The sequence below is a fragment of the Poeciliopsis prolifica genome, unplaced genomic scaffold, assembly GCF_027474105.1.
Source record: "Poeciliopsis prolifica strain line A6 unplaced genomic scaffold, Auburn_PproV2 SCAFFOLD195, whole genome shotgun sequence".
NCBI lineage: Eukaryota > Metazoa > Chordata > Actinopteri > Cyprinodontiformes > Poeciliidae > Poeciliopsis > Poeciliopsis prolifica.
The window spans coordinates 145,188-170,000 of record NW_026562570.1 but is presented as its reverse complement, the minus strand read 5'-3'; the positions used below and the strand labels follow the sequence as shown (position 1 = coordinate 170,000).

The 24,813-nt window shown below is 45.7% G+C and overlaps 1 protein-coding gene across 1 annotated transcript in view; it reads left to right on the top strand.

The window, feature by feature from the left end:
• Positions 1 to 1,502: 1,502 nt before the first annotated feature.
• LOC129356805 (arf-GAP with GTPase, ANK repeat and PH domain-containing protein 1-like) overlaps positions 1,503 to 24,813 on the top strand; it is an 88,933-nt gene continuing 65,622 nt past the window's right edge. Inside the window, 9 exon segments of the mRNA XM_055026354.1 lie at positions 1,503 to 2,974; positions 6,311 to 6,369; positions 6,447 to 6,537; positions 7,312 to 7,326; positions 14,491 to 14,576; positions 16,192 to 16,333; positions 17,563 to 17,697; positions 22,800 to 22,927; positions 23,021 to 23,176. Of these exon segments, the coding sequence (XP_054882329.1) occupies positions 2,218 to 2,974; positions 6,311 to 6,369; positions 6,447 to 6,537; positions 7,312 to 7,326; positions 14,491 to 14,576; positions 16,192 to 16,333; positions 17,563 to 17,697; positions 22,800 to 22,927; positions 23,021 to 23,176 (1,569 nt within the window). The 5' untranslated portion in view covers positions 1,503 to 2,217.

Genomic DNA, 24,813 nt, shown 5'->3' with positions numbered 1-24,813 from the left:
AAAATAAATAGTTTTCATCTCGTTCAGCCATTTAGGAAACAATCGGGTCTGTTTACGATCATAGCGATCAGCTGCTGTTCAGCAGGACGTCCTGCTTCCCTGATGGTTAATCTGCTGGATTCACCTTAATCTGATAAATTCACCTTAATCTGATAAATTCACTGTAATCTGATAAATTCACCATAATCTGATAAATTCACCATAATCTGCTGGATTCATCAGCTGATGAACAGTACACTTTATTAAATGGCTTCTGTCTTTTCACAGCTCAGTGTTTTTATACTTGTGGCTAAAGCAGCTTGTTGTTAGAGAAGCTAACTAGCTTGCTAGCCTGTTAGCCAGAAGCTAGCAGGCTAAAGAAGTTTGTCATCTTCATCTGGTTCCCAGTAATCCCAGGTCATGTCCACTGGAATTTCTGTGTGAAATCTGCAGAATCAGTCGCGTCTCACCTTTAATGAACTACTAAGACTAAAGGTCAGTTTTGTGGGGGTCAGAGGTCGGCATAGAATCTGCCGAGGTTCTGACCCGGTTTACCTCAGACAGAACTCAGGAGGGAGGAATAGAAAGATGGAAGGAGACATGATGAAGGTCTGAGGTGAGGAAGAGGGGGATGAAGGATGGACAGATGGATGTGCTTAGCTCCTCCCACTTCTCCAGGATAACCTCTGACCCCTACAACTGGTTCAAGGGACCATAAAGGGTCAAAGTTCAGCTTTGTTTTTCTGTAAACAGTCTGGGAGGATTTTGGTTTTACATCACGAGTCACATGACCAGAGCTGCAAGTTACTACTGCAGGAAACAGAGAAGAAGAAGAGGACAGGAAGTAGGTGGGGCTTATCACCTGACATCTCCTCTGATTGGCTGACAGATGAGTGCTAGCGCCACCTTGGCTGAGTAATGAATAAAACTGGAACTGTTTACATCCGCCGTTATGAACACATTAATTCACATGTCATGGACACAATGCCCCCAGATTGAGTCTGGACGGGTTGGACGTCTGAGAACCGGGTCAGAACCCAGACTGGAGGTTCTACTGGGAACACTGGCAGACCCAGAGAGGATGAGGGGGTTTCACTTGAACCACAGCATCGTCTGCAAACAGCTGGACCAACATGGCAGCTGCAGCAGCTCTGCATGGAGGGAACATGTTGGGTTCTGCTCTGGTTCTGCTCTGGTTCTGGTTCTGGTCAGAGGAACCGGCCCAAACTGGGAGGGAGGTGGGACGAGCTGGGACTGGGAGTCTGCTGTCAGAGCTGCAGATCTGCCTGAGCCTGCATGGCTGCAGGGAGGAAGAGGAGGAGGAAGAGCCAGCGCTGGAGAGAGAGCAGGCTGGAAAACCTGGACTGGAGTTCCTGCTGGAGACCAGAATGTTCGCCTGAGACGCTCTGCTGTCCAGAACCACGATCCGTTTGGATTATTAACCGTAAAAGATGAAACTGTTTCAGTTCCTTTCAAATCTCCCTGGACGTCTCCAAAGTTTGGACACCTGCAGTTCATCCAAAGGTGTCCAAACTTTTTATTTATCATTTACGTTTTGCCTGTTTAATAATCATTTTTCTAAAATCTATATATGAAAACATAAACATGTTTTGGATTGTTGCCTTATTAAGAAAAATATCATTTCTTCATTTGTTGACTTGTAGTCGGGCCGAACAAACTCATTTGAAGGGCAACAACTGGCCCCAGGCCACGATTTGGACACCCAGTACATTCAGTTATGTTATTATTCGGTTTATTAGTTGTCATAATTAAACAGACTGCAGCTCAGAGTTCAGATTAGAGGCAGTTTTTCCCTCCGCCAGACTTTCTCAGGAATGTTGGTCAGTGAGTGAAGCTCCGCCTCAGTCCGCCTCTGGTGCTCCGCTCCAGGTTTTCTGCCCTCCCGGCTCCTCCCCGGCGCTCCGCTCCAGGTTTCCTGCCCTCCCGGCTCCTCCCCGGCGCTCCGCTCCAGGTTTCCTGCCCTCCCGGCTCCTCCCCGGCGCTCCGCTCCAGGTTTCCTGCCCTCCCGGCTCTGTGTGGGTGTCAGTGAGCAGTGGAGCGGCTCAGACAGCAGCAGCGCTCTGGAGTTCCTCGTTGCTCGGCGGCAGCTGAAAGCGTTGAGGCGGCGGCGGCGCTCTGGTCCCAGGTGAAGCGGGGGGAGGAGCAGCAGCCCGGAGGGGTGGCCGCCATGGCGGCCGGAGCGGAGCCGGGTCAGTGAGAAACATCTGGAGCATCAGGATGCTGATGGAGAGGGGAGCGCCTCAGAGGAAGACGGTGTACCGGATCTCCCTGACGCTGGTGAAGAGGGAGAACCTGGGAGGGTCGCGGGAGGAGGCGGGGCGTGGGGGCGGCGTGCCGGAGGAGGAGGAGCCAGAGCCGGCGGCGGCTCAGGGCGGCATCGTGAGGAGGTTCAGGACGTTCAGCATGGGTCAGCTGGAGCTGGGCCGGCTCAGGGCGTCCCGCCGGGGGCAGCGCGACGAACCGCGGCCCGAAACCGCCGCGGCCAAGGTGAGGAGGCTCCTGAAGGCCCGCAGCATGGAGGACCGGGGCCCGGCCCGGCCCGGGGCCCCCCCGAAGCCCGGCCTGCTGCAGCGCAGCTTCAGCTTCAGCGTCCGGACCCGGATCAGCGGAGAGCTGCTGCGGCTCCGCGCCGCGTCTGGAGACGGGCTGCCGCAGGCCCCGCCCACCGCACGGGCCCCGCCCACCACCCCGCCCCCCAGCACCCGGGAGAAAAGCCGAACCCTGGAGATCGGGGCCGTCCTCAGCAGGGCCGACTCGCTGGCCGAGCTGAGCCGTCAGGAGGCCGGCGCCGCCAAGAACCGCACGCTGGACAACAGCGACCTGCAGCGGCGGGACGCCCAGGGCGACGGCGCCACGCCGCGGGGGGACGACCGGCGGCTGGGACGCTTCTTCAGCGGGTTCTTCTCCAGGCCCGGCCCGGTCTGGAGCCCCGGGGCCGGCGGGTCGACGCGGCGCGACCGGGGCGGAGCCGACGGTAACCATGCTAACCGCACCGGAGGCAGCAGCACACCCGGTCCAAAAGAACCAGAACCTGCAGGTTCATCTGTGAAACAAATTATCCGATTATTTTCATCTAAGATGTGGAGATTATGATTCTAAACTATAGATCAGATTATTAATTTACCCAGAATCCAGAAAATGAATCAGAGATTTTCACTGGAAACGATTCTTGTCTCCAGAAACAAGAAGAAACAAGAAACAAGTGTGTGTGTGTGTGTGTGTGTGTGTGTGTGTGTATGTGTGTGTGTGTGTGTGTGTGTGTTTCTGTGTGTGTTTGTGTGTGTGTGTATGTGTGTATGTGTGTGTGTGTGTGTTTCTGTGTGTGTGTGTGTATGTGTGTGTTTCTGTGTGTGTGTGTGTGTGTGTGTGTGTGTGTGTGTGTGTATGTGTGTGTGTGTGTGTGTGTGTTTCTGTGTGTGTTTGTGTGTGTGTGTATGTGTGTATGTGTGTGTGTGTGTGTTTCTGTGTGTGTGTGTATGTGTGTGTGTTTCTGTGTGTGTGTGTATGTGTGTGTTTGTGTGTGTGTGTGTGTTTCTGTGTGTGTGTTTCTGTGTGTGTGTGTTTGTGTGTGTGTGTGTGTGTGTGTGTGTTTGTGTGTGGGCGTGTGTGTGTGTGTGTGTGTGTGTGTCTCTGTGTGTGTGTGTGTGTGTGTGTCTCTGTGTGTGTGTGTGTGTGTGTGTGTCTCTGTGTGTGTGTGTGTGTGTGTGTGTGTGTGTGTGTGTCTCTGTGTGTGTGTGTGTGTGTGTGTGTGTGTGTGTGTGTGTGTGTGTCTCTGTGTGTGTGTGTGTGTGTGTGTGTGTGTGTCTCTGTGTGTGTGTGTGTGTGTGTGTGTGTATGTGTGTGTGTGTGTGTGTTTCTGTGTGTGTGTGTGTGTGTTTGTGTGTGTGGTGTGTGTGTCTCTGTGTGTGTGTGTGTGTGTGTGTGACCTACATCCTCGGCCAAGCAGAAGTAAAGTCCTCCTGAACTGAGCGCGCTCAGTAGCAGCTTTAGTGACAGGAAATGAGGTCAGCAGGGCTGCTCTCTCGGCCCCCAGGGTTTATTGATCTGGTTCTGGTCCCGCAGCATCACACGTCCTCCGCTGTGCTCTGTGGTTCGCTTCCTGAGGTCCGGCCAATCAGGCGGGTCGTCCTCACAGGCCCCGCCCCCCGCCGCTGATCCGACCCGCTCTGGAATCAACGTCTGACCCGGTCAGACTGGGACCGAGCTGATCCAGTTATCCTGAAGCTTCACAATAAGAGCCCAGGGTACCGGGTCAGAACCAGGAAGTAAAACTTCAGACAGACATCTAAAAATAAAGAGCCTGATGCTGAGTCAGGATGGGCCAGCAGGAGCTGGTTCTGGTTCTGGTTCTTTTTCAACCAGAACCAGTTTAAAAACCCAAACACAGAATATAGAATTAAAATAAAAGATGTAAATCTGGTCACATTTCAGACTGAATTCAATTAAAATAATTAGTTCATAAAATAAAGTCATAATATTTAACACCAAATATTCTCAAAGTTCAAGTATTTGTTGTTCCTGCAGCATTTAGATTTGCTGGCTGTGATTGGTTGCTCAGCCAGTATTTACAAGGAGAGCTCTGATTGGACGAGAAAATCCCAGCCTGTGATTGGCTGCTGCTACTGACGGAACTTTTGTAGATGAAGCTGTTAGCTTGTCGGTAGAAACGGCACCGTTAGCTAATGCTAATGCTAACGGAGGAAAACTCACGAAAAGTGAAACAGATAAAACTGTAACTAATAATTATTACTTATTATTATTATTAGTTATAGTTATTACTATAACTGAAATGATATCGTGCTTTTATCAAACCTTAAATTATGACTTTTGTTTTATTTATTTATTTGTTAGCGTTTCAGTTTGATGTGAAACGATCCGCTTAGATCAGCTGATGGAAAAATACGGAGCTACAAACGTCTCAAAACTGAGAAAAGTTGAGAAACTGCAGGAAATATCTATTATGTAAAGATAATAATAGAACCTTTTGACTGAAGCATCGAAAACTATAAAAAAACTAAAACTAGCGAACCACATTTGACTAATAAACCTGGAAATAAACTAATTAAACTGAAAGTCCAGGAGGAATAAAACTGAAGAGTAATGGACCAGAACCTCTGACCCGGCTCCAACCATCAGGTTTTCTGAAGAAGTCAGAACCTGTAGGTCCAACAGAACCAGACGCCCGGCCTCCGCCCCGGGCCGCCCTGAGAGGACAGCCAGAACCCGGCTAGAGAGGAAGAGGAGGAGGAAGAGCAGCAGCCAGGCGGCAGGCTGCCAGCAGCAGGCGGGGGAGGGGGGATGGTCTGCTGATTGCAGGCTCAGATATAGGTCACACCGTGTGTGTGTGTGTGTGTGTGTGTGTGTGTGTGTGTGTGTGTGTGTGTGTGTGTGTGTGTGTGTGTGTTTCCTGCTCTTCATGCTGTTCTGCTCTGAATCTGATGGGATCATGGCTCCACTGCTGGTTCTGTTGGACCGGTTCTGTTGGACCGGTTCTGTTGGACCGGTTCTGGTTCTGGTCCAGAGACCTGCCAGTCCAGTTTGGTTCTCTCTCTGGTCTCTTGTTGTAAAATATGTAAAATATGGCGTTGCCATGGAGATCTGAGTTCAGGAAGTGAATGGGCCACTCCTGGCCCCCGGGCCGCATGTTGGACCCCCTTCCTGTAGAGTCATCAGGAGGACAGACAGAGCAGCGGATGATGAAGAGCCGCTCCTCTTCCTCCAGGTGTGTTACCTGTCAGACGGGTTGACCTGCAAACAGACGGCATTTGTTCTGCAGAACCAGCCGGGTCCAGAGAACCCCAGCAGAACCCGTCTACAAGAACGGATCAGAACCACTTAGAACCCAACATCAGGAGGTTCTGGTTCTGTCTCCCTCTGCTGGGATGGGGCAGGGGGCGTGGCCTGTTGGGCAGTCGTCAGAGGGCGTGGCTAGTTGTGTAGGGGGCGTGGCCTGTTGTGTAGGGGGCGTGGCTAGTTGTGTAGGGGGCGTGGCCCGCTCCATGTTCCCTGCCAGTATCTTGCACCCTGCTGTGATGTGCTGGACTGTCTCAGGGCTCAACCTGCACCTTGTCTGGTATATATAGATCTGGGCCTCTATAGCAATAATTTATATCAATATCAAGGATTTCAGTTTTACAGTGAATGTTTTGATTTTTAGAATAAATTCTCATGTTTTTCTGGTTTCCGGGTCTTTGCAGAATCAGAACCAACTTGGGCTCATGTTTTGGGTTTTGTGGTGCTGCATATGAACAGTCGGGTCGGTCCTGGTTCTGGACCGACCCGACCCAACTAACTGCTGCTTTCTCCTCAGACGCCTTCGTCAACAGCCAGGAGTGGACCCTCAGCCGGACCGTACCAGAACTCAAAGTGGTGAGTCCCGGTTCCGTGTGACAGTCGGCCCGGTCCGGTCCGATCAGAAGTAACCGCCCGGTTCTTTCTCCTCGCAGGGCATTGTGGGTAATCTGGCCAGCGGGAAGTCGGCGCTGGTCCACCGGTACCTGACAGGAACCTACGTCCAGGAAGAAGAGTCTCCTGAAGGTGAGGGGTTCTGGCGTCGGCCCGACCCGATTCCTCTGGGTTCTGATCAGAAATTAACCAGAAAAATGAGCAGAACCGGGTTAGAGGGTCTCCTCTTCCCGGACCCGACCAGAACATCCACAGACCCAGCTTCACTGCAGGAAGGTTCTGCTGAACAGAACCGGTCAGAACCGACTCTTATCCCATCATTTATTCTTTTACGTATTTCTATATTTTTATTTACATTAGTACATAAGTTGTTCTTCTTTTACTGCATGTTTGGACCGTTCTGGTCCGGTTGTGGTCCGGTTGTGGTCCGGTTGTGGTCCGGTTGTGGTCCGGTTCTGGTCCGGTTCAGCAGCAGCTGGACTCTCCAGCAGGAAGCGCATTCCTCCGCTCTAAAAATACGCAGGGTTACCGTGGCAACGCAGCCGGACCACAGACCAGAACTATTCTGGTTCTGGAGCGGCGGCCGGCCCGGCGGGTCTTCCCGCTCCGCGGTGAGTTCAGGACGCTCAGACAGACCAGCGCTGCCGTTAGCAGAGGTCGGGAACCTGCCAGACCTCCGACCTCTGACCCCGAAACCAGGAGGAAACGTATCCAGAACAGGAGGCAGATGATTGAGCCTGCTGTCCTCTCTCTGTGACCTCTCTGTGACCTCTCTGTGACCTCTCTGTGACCTCTCTGTGACCTCTTTGTGACCTCTTTGTGACCTCTGCATGTCCTTCACCCTCTGACCTCACTCTGCTTTGTGTTTCCTCTCTCGCTGCTTTCTGGGACGCTTTGATAATCTAGCTGACGTGGATGCAGGTAAACAATCCATCATCCATCATCCATCCATCATCCATCCATCATCCATCATCCATCCATCATCCATCCATCATCCATCATCCATCCATCATCCATCCATCATCCATCATCCATCCATCATCCATCATCCATCCATCCATCCATCATCCATCCATCCATCCATCCATCCATCCATCCATCCATCATCCATCCATCATCCATCCATCCATCCATCATCCATCATCCATCCATCATCCATCCATCATCCATCCATCCATCCATCCATCCATCCATCCATCCATCCATCCATCCATCCATCATCCATCCATCATCCATCATCCATCCATCCATCATCCATCCATCATCCATCATCCATCCATCATCCATCCATCATCCATCATCCATCCATCATCCATCCATCATCCATCCATCCATCCATCCATCCATCCATCATCCATCCATCCATCATCCATCATCCATCCATCATCCATCCATCATCCATCATCCATCCATCATCCATCCATCATCCATCATCCATCCATCATCCATCCATCATCCATCCATCATCCATCCATCCATCATCCATCCATCATCCATCCATCCATCATCCATCCATCATCCATTATCCATCATCCATCATCCATCCATCATCCATCCATCATCATCCATCCATCATCCATCCATCATCCATTATCCATCATCCATCCATCATCCATCATCCATCCATCATCCATCCATCATCCATCCATCATCCATCCATCATCCATCCATCCATCATCCATCCATCATCCATCATCCATCATCCATCCATCATCCATCCATCCATCATCCATCCATCATCCATCCATCATCCATCCATCATCCATCCATCCATCATCCATCCATCCATCATCCATTATCCATCATCCATCATCCATCATCCATCCATCATCCATCCATCCATCATCCATCCATCATCCATTATCCATCATCCATCATCCATCCATCATCCATCCATCATCCATCATCCATCCATCATCCATCCATCATCCATCCATCATCATCCATCCATCATCCATCCATCATCCATCCATCATCCATCATCCATCCATCATCCATCCATCATCCATCATCCATCCATCATCCATCCATCATCCATCCATCATCCATCCATCATCCATCCATCCATCATCCATCCATCATCCATCCATCATCCATCATCCATCCATCATCCATCCATCATCCATCCATCATCCATCCATCCATCATCCATCCATCATCCATCCATCATCCATCCATCATCCATCCATCATCATCATCCATCATCCATCCATCCATCCATCTATCATCCATCATCCATCCATCATCCATCCATCATCCATCCATCCATCATCCATTATCCATCATCCATCATCCATCATCCATCCATCATCCATCATCCATCCATCATCCATCATCCATCCATCATCCATCCATCATCCATCATCCATCCATCATCCATCCATCCATCATCCATCCATCATCCATCCATCATCCATCCATCATCCATCCATCCATCCATCCATCATCCATCCATCATCCATCATCCATCCATCCATCCATCATCCATCCATCCATCCATCCATCATCCATCCATCCATCCATCCATCCATCCATCATCCATCCATCCATCATCCATCCATCATCCATCCATCCATCATCCATCCATCCATCCATCATCCATCCATCATCCATCCATCATCCATCCATCCATCATCCATCCATCCATCCATCATCATCCATCCATCCATCCATCATCCATCCATCCATCATCCATCCATCATCCATCCATCCATCCATCATCCATCCATCATCCATCCATCCATCATCCATCCATCATCCATCCATCCATCATCCATCCATCCATCCATCCATCATCCATCCATCATCCATCCATCATCCATCATCCATCCATCATCCATCCATCATCCATCATCCATCATCCATCCATCATCCATCATCCATCCATCCATCCATCCATCCATCATCCATCCATCCATCATCCATCCATCCATCCATCCATCCATCATCCATCCATCATCCATCATCCATCCATCCATCCATCCATCCATCATCCATCCATCCATCATCCATCCATCATCCATCCATCATCCATCCATCCATCCATCATCCATCATCCATCCATCATCCATCCATCATCCATCCATCATCCATCCATCCATCCATCCATCCATCATCCATCATCCATCCATCATCCATCATCCATCCATCATCCATCCATCATCCATCCATCATCCATCCATCCATCCATCATCCATCCATCATCCTTCCATCATCCATCCATCCATCCATCATCCATCCATCCATCATCCATCCATCCATCATCCATCCATCATCCATCCATCCATCCATCCATCATCCATCCATCATCCATCATCCATCCATCATCCATCCATCATCCATCCATCCATCATCCATCCATCATCCATCCATCCATCATCCATCCATCCATCATCCATCCATCATCCATCATCCATCCATCCATCCATCCATCATCCATCCCATCCATCCATCCATCCATCATCCATCATCCATCCATCCATCATCCATCCATCATCCATCCATCCATCATCCATCCATCATCCATCCATCATCCATCCATCCATCCATCATCCATCCATCATCCATCCATCCATCATCCATCCATCATCCATCCATCCATCATCCATCCATCATCCATCCATCCATCATCCATCCATCCATCCATCATCCATCCCATCCATCATCCATCCATCATCCATCCATCATCCATCCATCATCCATCCATCATCCATCCATCCATCCATCATCCATCCATCATCCATCCATCCATCCATCCATCATCCATCCATCCATCCATCATCCATCCATCCATCATCCATCCATCATCCATCCATCCATCCATCCATCCATCATCCATCCATCATCCATCCATCCATCATCCATCCATCATCCATCCATCCATCATCCATCATCCATCCATCCATCATCCATCCATCCATCATCCATCCATCCATCATCCATCCATCCATCATCCATCCATCATCCATCCATCCATCATCCATCCATCCATCCATCCATCCATCATCCATCATCCATCCATCATCCATCCATCCATCCATCCATCCATCCATCCATCCATCCATCATCCATCCATCATCCATCATCCATCCATCATCCATCCATCATCCATCCATCCATCCATCCATCCATCCATCATCCATCCATCCATCCATCCATCATCCATCCGTCCATCATCCATCCATCCATCCATCATCCATCCATCCATCCATCCATCCATCCATCATCCATCCGTCCATCATCCATCCATCCATCCATCATCCATCCATCATCCATCCATCATCCATCATCCATCCATCCATCCATCCATCCATCCATCATCCATCCATCCATCCATCATCCATCCGTCCATCATCCATCCTCCATCCATCATCATCCATCCATCATCCATCCATCCATCCATCCATCCATCATCCATCCATCATCCATCCATCCATCATCCATCCATCATCCATCCATCCATCATCCATCATCCATCCATCCATCATCCATCCATCCATCATCCATCCATCCATCATCCATCCATCCATCATCCATCCATCATCCATCCATCCATCATCCATCCATCCATCCATCCATCCATCATCCATCATCCATCCATCATCCATCCATCCATCCATCCATCCATCCATCCATCCATCCATCATCCATCCATCATCCATCATCCATCCATCATCCATCCATCATCCATCCATCCATCCATCCATCCATCATCATCCATCCATCCATCCATCCATCATCCATCCGTCCATCATCCATCCATCCATCCATCATCCATCCATCCATCCATCCATCCATCATCCATCCGTCCATCATCCATCCATCCATCCATCATCCATCCATCATCCATCCATCATCCATCCATCATCCATCCATCCATCATCCATCCATCATCCATCCATCATCCATCCATCATCCATCCATCATCCATCCATCCATCATCCATCCATCCATCCATCATCCATCCATCATCCATCCATCATCCATCCATCCATCCATCCATCCATCATCCATCCATCCATCCATCATCCATCCGTCCATCATCCATCCATCCATCCATCATCCATCCATCATCCATCCATCCATCCATCCATCATCCATCCATCCATCCATCCATCCATCCATCCATCCGTCCATCATCCATCCATCCATCCATCATCCATCCATCATCCATCCATCATCCATCCATCATCCATCCATCCATCCATCATCCATCCATCATCCATCCATCATCCATCCATCCATCATCCATCCATCCATCCATCATCCATCCATCATCCATCCATCATCCATCCATCCATCCATCCATCCATCCATCCATCCATCATCCATCCATCCATCCATCCATCCATCCATCCATCATCCATCCATCCATCCATCATCCATCCATCATCCATCCATCCATCATCCATCATCCATCCATCATCCATCCATCCATCATCCATCCATCCGTCCATCATCCATCCATCCATCCATCCATCATCCATCCATCCGTCCATCATCCATCCATCCATCCATCCATCCATCCATCATCCATCCATCCATCCATCATCCATCCATCATCCATCCATCATCCATCCATCATCCATCCATCCATCATCCATCCATCCATCCATCATCCATCCATCATCCATCCATCATCCATCCATCCATCCATCCATCCATCATCCATCCATCCATCCATCATCCATCCGTCCATCATCCATCCATCCATCCATCATCCATCCATCATCCATCCATCCATCCATCCATCATCCATCCATCCATCCATCCATCCATCCATCCATCCGTCCATCATCCATCCATCCTCCATCCATCCATCCATCATCCTCCTCATCCATCCATCATCCATCCATCATCCATCCATCCATCCATCATCCATCCATCATCCATCCATCATCCATCCATCCATCATCCATCCATCCATCCATCACCATCATCATCCATCCATCATCCATCCATCCATCCATCCATCCATCCATCCATCCATCATCCATCCATCCATCCATCCATCCATCCATCCATCATCCATCCATCCATCCATCCATCCCATCATCCATCCTCATCCATCATCCATCCATCCATCCATCATCCATCCATCCATCATCCATCCATCCGTCCATCATCCATCTCCATCCATCATCCATCCATCCGTCCATCATCCATCCATCCATCCATCATCATCATCCATCCGTCCATCATCCATCCATCCATCCATCCATCATCCATCCATCCATCCATCATCCATCATCCATCCATCCATCCATCATCCATCCATCATCCATCCATCATCCATCCATCAGATGGTGTCGGTTCTAGCAGCAGCTCTTTGCAGACTCTTTTCGGTTCTTTTGTCTTATTGATGAAACGCAATAATAAAATTTTTCTGAACCTTAAACTGACCAGCCAGAAAAATGTTTCTTACTTCATATTTTAATCACTTTGTTGTTTTTATATTTTTGCTTTATTTAAAACATTTTATTCATTTAGATTTTATATATTCATTCATGTAATTCGCAGCACAAGTAGAGATTGAAAAAGCTCAGGAAGGTCAGATTATTTTTATTCAGTGAAGTAAAACCAGCTAAATGAAAACTGTTTTCAGTTATTTCCTCCTAACTCTGTTTGAACTGTAAATGTTTCTGTTTAACTTGAAATGTTTCCATTAGAGCGACTTCAGGAACCCGCCCGGTTCTGCAGAACCTCAAGCTGACTCCAACCAGCTGCTGCTAGCCGACTGTTAGCCTAGCTAGCCCATTGTTAGCCTAGCCAGCCCACTGTTAGCCTAGCTAGCGGTTGTCTCCGCCGTTTTCCAGCTCTTCCTCATCTTCATCCCCAGTAGCTAGATGAAATCACGCCTCATTCTCATCTAGAAAAGAAAGTTTTCCAGTTCAGGTCTGACTGGAAGGCGGTTTGAGTCCAGTAGGAATCAGACGGAACGCCTATGGCAAGCCGTTTTAACATAAATTCGGTTTTGCCGCCCTTACATTCCAGATATCGCTACTTGTTTTATGACGAGACGTTTTAGCAATTTAAGATCTCTCTAATTATATTCTGATTAGTCAAAATGACGTCAGATTTACCATTGAGTTGTCTGGAGACTTCAGTTCAACATGTCTACAGTGAATTACTGACCATCTGAAATACACAATGAAATTCTGACTAGTCAAAAAGTAAATTCAAGATATCTCGATTGTAGTTTTGATGAGTCATAATTCTAATCAAAGATATCTCTAATTAGTCCATAATTCAAAATATCTTAAATGTATTTTGGATAGGAGAAATGCAGTTTGACTTGTGGAAATTAAATCATAGATATATATCTTAAAAGCAAAATGACTGGACAAAACTAAATGAGAGATATCTTGAATTATTCAACTTTTCTATTTAAGATATCTTGAATTAGCATTCTGTCCAGTCAAAGCGTCACTGATTTACGTGGCAATTTGAAGGTTAAATAAAACAATGAAAAATAGAAAAAAACAAAACAAGATGTTTGAAAATGCACAACTTTCATGTTGAAAATGGATTTTAGCTTTTCAAAGCTTTGTTTAGCTTTTGTTCAGAAATGAACAAACAGGATTTGTTTTTGCAGATATCGTTAGCAGTCTTATAGTTTATAAAGTTTTGCTGAGCTCTTTCTAAATTTGTGGCATTTATGGACAATTTTGTGCAGGAAACATAAAGTTCTGCATTTAAATGTTGGAGACATCTTGAGAGGAATTTTGACTTGTCAAAAAGTAACTGAAGATATCTTGAATTATCATTCCCCTAGTCAGAATGGAAATGCAGATATCTTAAATTACCATTACGGATCGTCAAAATGTAGTTTTGTCTAGTCAAAATGAATCTTTAGATATCTGGAATGTAATTACGAAAGTCAGACGAAAGCGAATTTATGTTAAAATTCGCTTTTATAAATTTGAAAATATTTGTCTAAATTTTATCTTTTTCCAAATGGTCGCGGAACATCCAGAGTTTGGTTTAGCACTGAGCTAATAGAGCTGAGACAATACTGATTGTCTCCGCCAGGGGGCGCCAGTTTTCAGCATGTGTGACCCTGCTGCGCTCTCCTCTCTGCCGCAGGAGGGCGCTTTAAGAAGGAGATCGTGGTGGACGGCCAGAGTCACCTGCTGCTCATCAGGGATGAAGGAGGCCCCCCAGAGGCGCAGGTGGGTACTGCAGCTCACACCGGGGTAATTACTGGATTTTAAACCATTCATTTGATTATAAATCAGCTTTTAATACAGTTTCAACTTAAAATTACTGCCATTTCACATCTCGGTGTTTATATCTGCAATTTATTTGCAAAGAATATTTATTAAGAGACAGCTTTAAGGTAAGAAACAATAAAATATAATATTGTGTCAAGGTATAATGAGGAATATGTGCTGTATCATTACAAACATACATATTTTATTTTTATATATCTGCTGCCTGTTTTGTGTTTAGACGTGTGTCTTTATTAGGAAGGACTTAACTATTGATTAATTAATTATTCTTACCATAAATTGGATAAAAACTGACATTCAGCAGATTTTATTTCAACTTTTTTAATATAATAGGAATACATTAAAAGTTGTAAACAATAATTGCATTCTTTTTAAAATAAGAACATAAACATTTTAATCCATAAATTTAATAACAAATTTTTTTTTAAACTTTTCTGTTGAGCATTTTATAGATTAAGTGATTAATAACTGATAACCAAATGTGCTAATGAATTTTTATTGATTATGTTCTATTAAAAACTCAGTGTTTCATGTTTTAAAATGTCATTTTTGCTTCATTTCTGCTCTGACTGAGTTGTTTTTTCAGCTGCAGTTAATGATTATTGACTATTACGTGGTTGGTTTCCATCATCTGTACCGATAGATTATTGATTATTGGTTTCTTACATTAAGTTTTTCAGTTGAAATCAGCCTGGTGTGTGTGTGTGTGTGTGTGTGTCTGTGTGTGTGTGTGTGTGTGTGTGTGTGTGTCTGTGTGTGTGTGTGTGTGTGTGTGTCTGTGTGTGTGTGTGTGTGTCTGTGTGTGTGTGTGTGTGTGTCTGTGTGTGTGGTGTGTGTGTGTGTCTGTCTCTGTGTGTGTGTCTGTGTGTGTGTGTGTGTGTGTGTCTGTGTGTGTGTGTGTGTGTCTGTGTGTGTGTGTGTGTGTGTGTGTGTCTGTGTGTGTGTGTGTGTGTGTGTGTGTGTGTGTGTGTGTGTGTGTGTGTGTGTCTGTGTTTGTCTGTGTGTGTGTGTGTGTGTGTGTCTGTGTGTGTGTGTGTGTTTGTCTGTGTGTGTGTGTCTGTGTGTGTGTGTGTGTGTGTGTGTGTGTGTTGTGTGTGTGTCTGTGTGTGTGTGTGTGTGTCTGTGTGTGTGTGTGTGTGTGTGTGTGTGTGTCTGTGTTTGTCTGTCTGTGTGTGTGTCTCTGTGTGTGTGTGTGTGTGTCTCTGTGTGTGTGTGTGTGTGTCTCTGTGTGTGTGTGTGTGTGTGTGTGTGTGTGTGTCTGTGTTTGTCTGTGTGTGTGTGTCTCTGTGTGTGTGTGTCTGTGTGTGTGTGTGTCTGTGTGTGTGTGTGTGTCTGTGTGTGTGTCTCTGTGTGTGTGTGTGTGTGTCTCTGTGTGTGTGTGTCTGTTGTGTGTGTGTGTGTGTGTGTGTCTCTGTGTGTGTGTGTGTGTGTGTGTGTCTGTGTGTGTGTCTCTGTGTGTGTGTGTGTGTGTGTGTGTGTGTGTCTCTCTGTGTGTGTGTGTGTGTGTGTGTGTGTGTGTGTGTGTGTGTGTGTGTGTGTGTGTGTGTGTGTGCAGTTCGCTCTGTGGGTAGACGCCGTGGTGTTCGTCTTCAGCCTGGAGGATGAGATCAGCTTCCAGACGGTTTATCACTACTACAGCCGCCTGGCGTCCTACAGGAACACCGCTGACCTGCCGCTGGTGCTGGTGGGAACCCAAGGTGCTCTCTCTCACACACACACACACACACACACACACACACACACACACACACACACACACACACACAGAAACTTTACGAGTCACATGCGCTTCATGTCTGAGCCTCTGCTGCCATCTGGTGGTGGTCGGTGGTATTACATCTGAGTTTCTCTCATTTCTCTCACCACATTATGATGCAGCCACTGCCGTGCTTCACTCTCAGTGGTTCTGTTTGGAGGTTAAAGTTCACCTGTTTCAGATCATGCTGCCAGTCGGTTTCTGATCCAATTAGAAACAAAACTGCCTTTCATCTCTGTTAGCTCTTCTTCCTGATTACTGAGTTATTTTAATTGATTTTATTTAATCATTCAATCATTTATTGATTTATATTTATTTCTTATTAATTTCATTTATGTAATGATTTATTTACTATTAAGTAATTAAGTTTTTTTTATCATTACCATAGTCGTTTAATAATTAATTTCTTTAAGAAAGACAAATGGCTTTCATCTGTTGTCAATCAGCTGATTTTTTATTTGAGATTTTCTTTTTGGTTTATTTATTTTATCATTCCTTCATTTCATTTATTAATTACAATTATCTACTTTTATCCATTTAATTTCATAATTCATTCATTTTTTTATTTCATTATTTAATCATTTTTTTATTTTATTTAAATTTGAGTCATTTTTACTTAAGTTTTTATTCTACTTAGTCATTTATTCATTTAATGTATTTATTTTCTTTGAACTAATAACTTTCATTAAACAATAATTTATTAATTTATTTATTTGATTATAAATGTATGTAGTCATTCATTTATTTGTGCTTATTTATTTAAATTGTAGTCATTTTATTTGTATTTATTAATTAGATTTTTTATGCAATTTTATTTAATCATTTATTTTTGTTAATTCTGTTTTTAACCCTTTATTTTTATTAATTCTATTTAAACCTTTATTTTGATTCATTCTATTTAATCCCTTATTTTTATTAATTCTATTTAAAACTTTATTTTTATTATATTTAATCCCTTATTTTTATTAATTCTATTTAGTCCTTTATTTTTATTAATTCTATTTAATCCTTTATTTTTATTAATTCTATTTAATCCTTTATTTTTATTCATTCTATTTAATCCTTTATTTTTATGGATTGTTATCGTTGTGTCGGTGTGGAAGCCCTTCCACCAGCAGAGGGCGCCAGCGCCCCTCCTCCTGACCTTCTCTTCCGGTCGTTTCCCTCCAGACGCCATTAGCTCGTCCAACCCGCGGGTGATCGATGACAGCCGCGCCAGGAAGCTTTCCAACGAGCTGAAGCGCTGCACCTACTATGAGACGTGCGCCACCTACGGGCTGAACGTGGAGCGCGTCTTCCAGGACGGTAAGCCGCTCCTGCGGGAAGGTGACTTTCCTCCATCGGCTCTTAATCGCTCCGCAATTAGGAGCGAAATGGCGCCGCTCGGCTATTCAGCTCCGACCGGCCGCAATTAACTTTTATAATGAGGAGGGGGGGATGAAGGGCCGGACATTACCGCTGAAAGTGACCGCAGCCATCAGAGTCCTCACTGACCCGGCCGCCTGGCTCCGGTTCGGATCCGGTTTCACTTCACCCCAATAGTAGAACAACACCACATTCATCCCAGCAACTTTAAATGTCAAATTTACTACTTTAAATGAGTCCATGAAGGCAACATTAACCGGCTGGTCCAGGTGAGCAGCGCTGCTGTTGCTGCGCTGGTCCAGCAGGGCAGCCTTTCCTCTCTGAGCGGCGCTGCAGAGCCTCAGGAGGAAAGACTGCAGACTAAACGCTGCCTGATTATCCTCTTAATTATTCCACTGAGTGTGTGTGTGAGAGAGAGTTTTTGAGTGTGTGTGTGTGTGTGTGTGTGTGTGTGTGTGAGAGAGAGAGAGGGTTTTTGTGTGTGAGAGAGAGAGAGAGTTTTTGAGTGTGTGTGTGAGAGAGAGAGTTTATGTGTGTGTGTGTGTGTGTGTGTTTGCCTCCTTGTATTTGTCTCATCATTATCTCAGATTAATCAGTTTTCTAATCATCCAGCAGAACCAAGAGTTTAATGTTTCTGTGGACAGCAGCAGCCTGCAGGGCTGTGTGTGTGTGTGTGTGTGTGTGTGTGTGTGTGTGTGTGTGTGTGTGTCACCACAGCAATCTGCCTCTGTTTCCACACGTTCAGTGAATTTTCTGCATCTTTGCTGCTTTTTCTAGGTTTTTGCAGCTATAATTTCTCGTGGATTCAAATGTTTAATCTAACTAATCAAACTTTATATCAATTAAATAATCAACATTTTAATTAAAACATTTTGGATGCTGAACTATTGGACAAACAGAAGTCTGAGCTCAAATGTATTTTTATGTTCCAAAACCATCAGATTGACCAAAGTCATTTTATATCCAATCAGCTTCAGGAACATTTGAAAAAAATGTAATTGTGTTCAAATTTATGTAAATAATGAATCAAAATGAAGGCGTTGACGTCCCACCTCCAATAATTTAATGCAACTCATTACGTAGAAAACTGTTGCAAAAATGAAAGCTGGACATAATTAATGTCTCCCGACAGGAATTAGGTTAGCGAAGCTGCTAATGATACAAACAAGATGGCTGATTGCAAAGATAGCAGGAACGATTTGATGTTGTAGTTCTGGGGATTCCTGAAGCTGAAAACTGGAGCATTTTTATTATGTGTTGGGTTCAGCTGCATCATGCAGATGTGGAAGAATCTTCATCAGCGCAGACTGAGGGTTTGATGAAATTATTGCTACAGAGAAAGGTGATTATAGAGATTTATTACTAGATTCTAGATTCATTCCCAAGCATCAAAACACAAAGCTCCATGATGGAGGTAGCCAGCAAACAAGCTAGCTATGAGGCTAATACGTTAGCAGCATGGAGGCCGGCGGGTTCTTGGACATGAATCCATCTGTAAAGAGACATTTAGCGTGAGGAACGCTCTGTGGCGCTCTGTCTTGACGTGTTCAGAGTCTGTCCTGTCCGTCCTGTCCGTGTCTGTCCATCTGTTTCTGCGTCCTGCAGTCAGACGTGGATCCAGGTCATTTCCCTGCTGCTTCGGTGATAAAGCGACGAGTCGGATTGATGGTGTTTCTGTTTGAGTGGTGAGGGCTGCAGGACGCTGCGGTTCTGGTTCTGATTGGTTTCCATTGATATTAATGATTAATGGAGGATTCATGCAGAGACGGATCCGTCCTGAACCGCCTGATTTAAACTGCATTTAGTAAATGTGAGTCGATGGAGAATCAAATCACAATTTATGAGCGCGTATCGATGCTGTTTTCATATTTCTGTGACCTTCGGCGATCGATCAGGGGGCGGGGCTTCAGAAAACTGCTGATTCTGTTACCTGGGCAGGAAACGCCTTCACACCGCCAGGTCCACATCCTGGTTGCCACTGAGACCTTCATGAGACCTGAATTATGTAACTGAGAGGCTGTTTGACATAAAGACTGAATCTGACCAGAGTTCTGGTGGAGCCGATGGCCTAGTCCAAACCCTGAATAAAGTCTGTAACCCGTCCTGTTAGCGCCTGTCCTCAGTCTGTCTGTCTGTCCTCAGTGTCTGTCTGTCTGTCCTCAGTGTCTGTCTGTCCTCAGTCTGTCTGTCTGTCCTCAGTCTGTCTGTCTTCAGTCTGTCTGTCCTCAGTCTGTCTGTCCTCAGTGTCTGTCTGTCTGTCCTCAGTCTGTCTTCAGTCTGTCTGTCCTCAGTCTGTCTGTCTGTCTTCAGTCTGTCTGTCCTCAGTGTCTGTCTGTCTTCAGTCTGTCCTCAGTGTCTGTCTGTCCTCAGTGTCTGTCTGTCCTCAGTGTCTGTCTGTCCTCAGTCTGTCTGTCTGTCCTCAGTGTCTGTCTGTCTTCAGTCTGTCTGTCCTCAGTGTCTGTCTGTCTTCAGTCTGTCCTCAGTGTCTGTCTGTCTGTCCTCTGTCTGTCCTCAGTGTCTGTCTGTCCTCTATGTCTGTGTGTGTCTGATTTCCTGTCCTGTGAAGTGAAGCTGGTCGGTGGGGGGAGGAGCGGAGCGTGACCTCCGTGTGAGGGACTCGGGGGGTGACAACGACGTGCTTTCTCGTCCATCAGCGCACTAATTTAATTAGCTTAATTACACCGACATGAACCCCTTCTCTCTCTCTCTCTCAATCTCACACACACTTACAGGCTGTGTGTGTGAGAGACTCTTCTTTATAATCCGTGTCGGAGTGCAGACTCTGGACGCTTCGTTAGCGCTCATTAATGAGCTATAATGACCACACATGCATAAATACAGGCCAGAAATCACCAGGAGATCGAATCCAGTGTGTCAATACACACACACACACACACACACACACACACACACACACACACACACACACACACACACACACACAACGGACAACACATGTATATTAGTCATATGGACATAGAGACCAGGGTGGATATGAGTCAGCTAGCTAGCAAGGCAGTGAGAAGGCAAGGTGGAGGTCTAATAAAGTGGAGGGCTAATAAGGTGGAGGGCTAATAAGGTGGAGGGCTAATAAGGTGGAGGGCTAATAAGGTGGAGGGCTAATAAAGTGGAGGGCTAATAAGGTGGAGGGCTAATAAGGTGGAGGGCTAATAAAGTGGAGGGCTAATAAGGTGGAGGGCTAATAAGGTGGAGGGCTAATAAAGTGGAGGGCTAATAAGGTGGAGGGCTAATAAAGTGGAGGGCTAATAAGGTGGAGGGCTAATAAGGTGGAGGGCTAATAAAGTGGAGGGCTAATAAGGTGGAGGGCTAATAAGATGGAGGGCTAATAAAGTGGAGGGCTAATAAGGTGGAGGGCTAATAAAGTGGAGGGCTAATAAGGTGGAGGGCTAATAAAGTGGAGGGCTAATAAGGTGGAGGGCTAATAAGGTGGAGGGCTAATAAAGTGGAGGGCTAATAAGGTGGAGGGCTAATAAAGTGGAGGGCTAATAAGGTGGAGGGCTAATAAGGTGGAGGGCTAATAAAGTGGAGGGCTAATAAGGTGGAGGGCTAATAAGGTGGAGGGCTAACCATCTAGTAAGCAAACAGACAAGGTAACAAGCTAGTTAGCAAGCTAGTAAGATAGTAAGTTTGCAACATATCAAGCTGATAAACAAGGTAGCTAGCAAATAAAATAGCAAGCAAGCTAGCAAGTAAGGTAGCGAGTAAGATAGCAAACGTGCAACATATCAAGCTAGTAAACAAACAAGCTAGCTAGCGCATGGCATGAACATGAAACAATAAGAGACCCTGAATTAGAACCAACGTAGTTTAATGTTTTTATTGCATCTTTTTTAATGAATCTGTTTCTTTTCCAAATCTGGATCCATTTTTAAAAGCTGTCAGCCATTTTCCTCCCACCCAGATGTTTGGGACCCGAGCAGCTCATCCTGGTCACTTTGGTTCCTGAACTGTGAAATAAATCAGACCTTCTGAAGCAGCTGTGCAGTGAGAAGTGAGAAGAGTGAGACGCCACAGTGTCCACCTCACCCTCCGCCTCACCCATCTGCCCCGCTCTGCCCCCATCTGCCCCGCTCTGCCCCCCTCTGCCTCACCCTCTGCCCCGCCATAAATCTGATCAGAGACGTGTCCATTAGCAGGAATGGCAGCTTCTCACTGCAGAGCTGAGATTGATGGATAGAGTTAAATTGTATTAAGCATGTAGTTTAAATATTTAGCACAACCTTATCATAACTGTTAAGGCCCCTCAGAGTAAAATACAGCCTGCCAGCAGCGGCGGCCGAGCATCAGCGGCGGCGGCGTCTGATCCGCCGCCGCGCTCGCCCTGATCGCTCGCCCTGATCGCTCGCCCTGATCGCTCGCCTCCTTTCATGGCCTGTTTTTGTTCTGAACAGCCTCTCTGCGCCGCAGCGGCCGCTTTAAAGACCGCCGAGGTCGCTCTCTCTTCTCGCTGCCCTTGGCTCGGCCCGAGTCACCTGGAGGTAAATGTTTACGAGCGGCTCCTCGTTAACGAAGCCCAGGGCTTTAACGAGCCCAATTAAAACAATGGCTTCATCTGGGGGACGGCGGAGCCGGCCAGAGTTTATTGGAACGGAGATAATGGAGTCTCTAAAGTCTGAACTCTGCTGCCTCAGAATCACAGCCAGGGTTCAACCGCAGAAAATTAACGCTGTTAGGGCCCGAAACGCCCGAACCGCCCGAGAGACGCCACCATCATGTCAGGACTCAGCCGTGTTTCAGCCCCGCTGCAGCTGACCCAGAACGCTGCAGCTGACCCAGAACGCTGCAGCTGGAGTTCTGACTGAACGGAGGAAGACGGGGCAGAGGGTGACTCTGAGACCCAGCTGTTCAGACACTCAGTGCTGATGGTGGTTTACAGATCCCGGTTGAAGACGGCTCGCTCTGCCTGCTGTTAGCCTGAGCCCGGTGTTTCTGCCTGGTTGATTGGATCCAGACTCCTCCTGGACTTTAACCTTGTCTTTGTGTTGTCTTTGTGTTGTCTTTGTGTTGCCGTCGCCCTCCAGTTGCGCAGAAGGTCGTCGCCGTCAGGAAGAAGCAGCAGCTCTCCATCGGACCCTGCAAGTCGCTCCCCAACTCTCCGAGTCACACGTCCGTCTGCGCCGCTCAGGTGTCCGCCGTCCACGTCAGCCAGGTCCGCCGCCGCCGGCTTCCTTCCTGTGTCTTTATCCAGTTTTCACACGGTGAGCGTTGACCCGGCCTCTCGTTGCTCCGGTTCTGGTTGCAGACCAGTAACGGCGGCGGCAGTCTGAGCGACTACTCTTCGTCGGTTCCGTCCACGCCGAGCACCAGCCAGAAGGAGCTGCGCATCGACGCGCCGCAGGCCGCCAACACGCCCACGCCCGTCAGGAAGCAGTCCAAACGCCGCTCCAACCTCTTCACCGTGAGTCTCCCATCTCAGCTTCGGGTCAGACAGAACCACAGGAACAGGCCGGGTTCTGTCACTGGTTCTCCATAAAGCAGTTGACAGTGGCTGTACGGCCGCTAATCTGCTAATAGAACAGCTACGTTTTTTTAGCGATAACTGTGGAAATATTTAGCTTCATCTATGTACAAAATCCTGAATAATTATAGCATTAGCTACAGCTAATGTTTATAATTTATGCTTAGCATTAGCTATAGCTAATGTTTATAATTTATGCTTAGCATTAGCTAGCTAATGTTTATAAGTTATGCTAAGCATTAGCTACAGCTAATGTTTATAAGTTATGCTAAGCATTAGCTATAGCTAATGTTTATAAGTTATGCTAAGCATTAGCTATAGCTAATGTTTATAAGTTATGCTAAGCATTAGCTATAGCTAATGTTTATAAGTTATGCTTAGCATTAGCTATAGCTAATGTTTATAAGTTATGCTTAGCATTAGCTACAGCTAATGTTTATAAGTTATGCTAAGCATTAGCTATAGCTAATGTTTATAAGTTATGCTTAGCATTAGCTATAGCTAATGTTTATAAGTTATGCTTAGCATTAGCTATAGCTAATGTTTATAAGTTATGCTTAGCATTAGCTACAGCTAATGTTTATAAGTTATGCTAAGCATTAGCTATAGCTAATGTTTATAAGTTATGCTAAGCATTAGCTATAGCTAATGTTTATAAGTTATGCTAAGCATTAGCTATAGCTAATGTTTATAAGTTATGCTTAGCATTAGCTATAGCTAATGTTTATAAGTTATGCTTAGCATTAGCTACAGCTAATGTTTATAAGTTATGCTTAGCATTAGCTACAGCCAATGTTTATAAGTTATGCTAAGCATTAGCTATAGCTAATGTTTATAAGTTATGCTTAGCATTAGCTATAGCTAATGTTTATAAGTTATGCTTAGCATTAGCTACAGCTAATGTTTATAAGTTATGCTAAGCATTAGCTATAGCTAATGTTTATAAGTTATGCTAAGCATTAGCTATAGCTAATGTTTATAAGTTATGCTTAGCATTAGCTATAGCTAATGTTTATAAGTTATGCTTAGCATTAGCTACAGCTAATGTTTATAAGTTATGCTAAGCATTAGCTATAGCTAATGTTTATAAGTTATGCTAAGCATTAGCTATAGCTAATGTTTATAAGTTATGCTAAGCATTAGCTATAGCTAATGTTTATAAGTTATGCTTAGCATTAGCTATAGCTAATGTTTATAAGTTATGCTTAGCATTAGCTACAGCTAATGTTTATAAGTTATGCTAAGCATTAGCTGTAGCTAATGTTTATAAGTTATGCTTAGCATTAGCTATAGCTAATGTTTATAAGTTATGCTTAGCATTAGCTATAGCTAATGTTTATAAGTTATGCTTAGCATTAGCTACAGCTAATGTTTATAAGTTATGCTAAGCATTAGCTATAGCTAATGTTTATAAGTTATGCTAAGCATTAGCTATAGCTAATGTTTATAAGTTATGCTAAGCATTAGCTATAGCTAATGTTTATAAGTTATGCTTAGCATTAGCTATAGCTAATGTTTATAAGTTATGCTTAGCATTAGCTATAGCTAATGTTTATAAGTTATGCTTAGCATTAGCT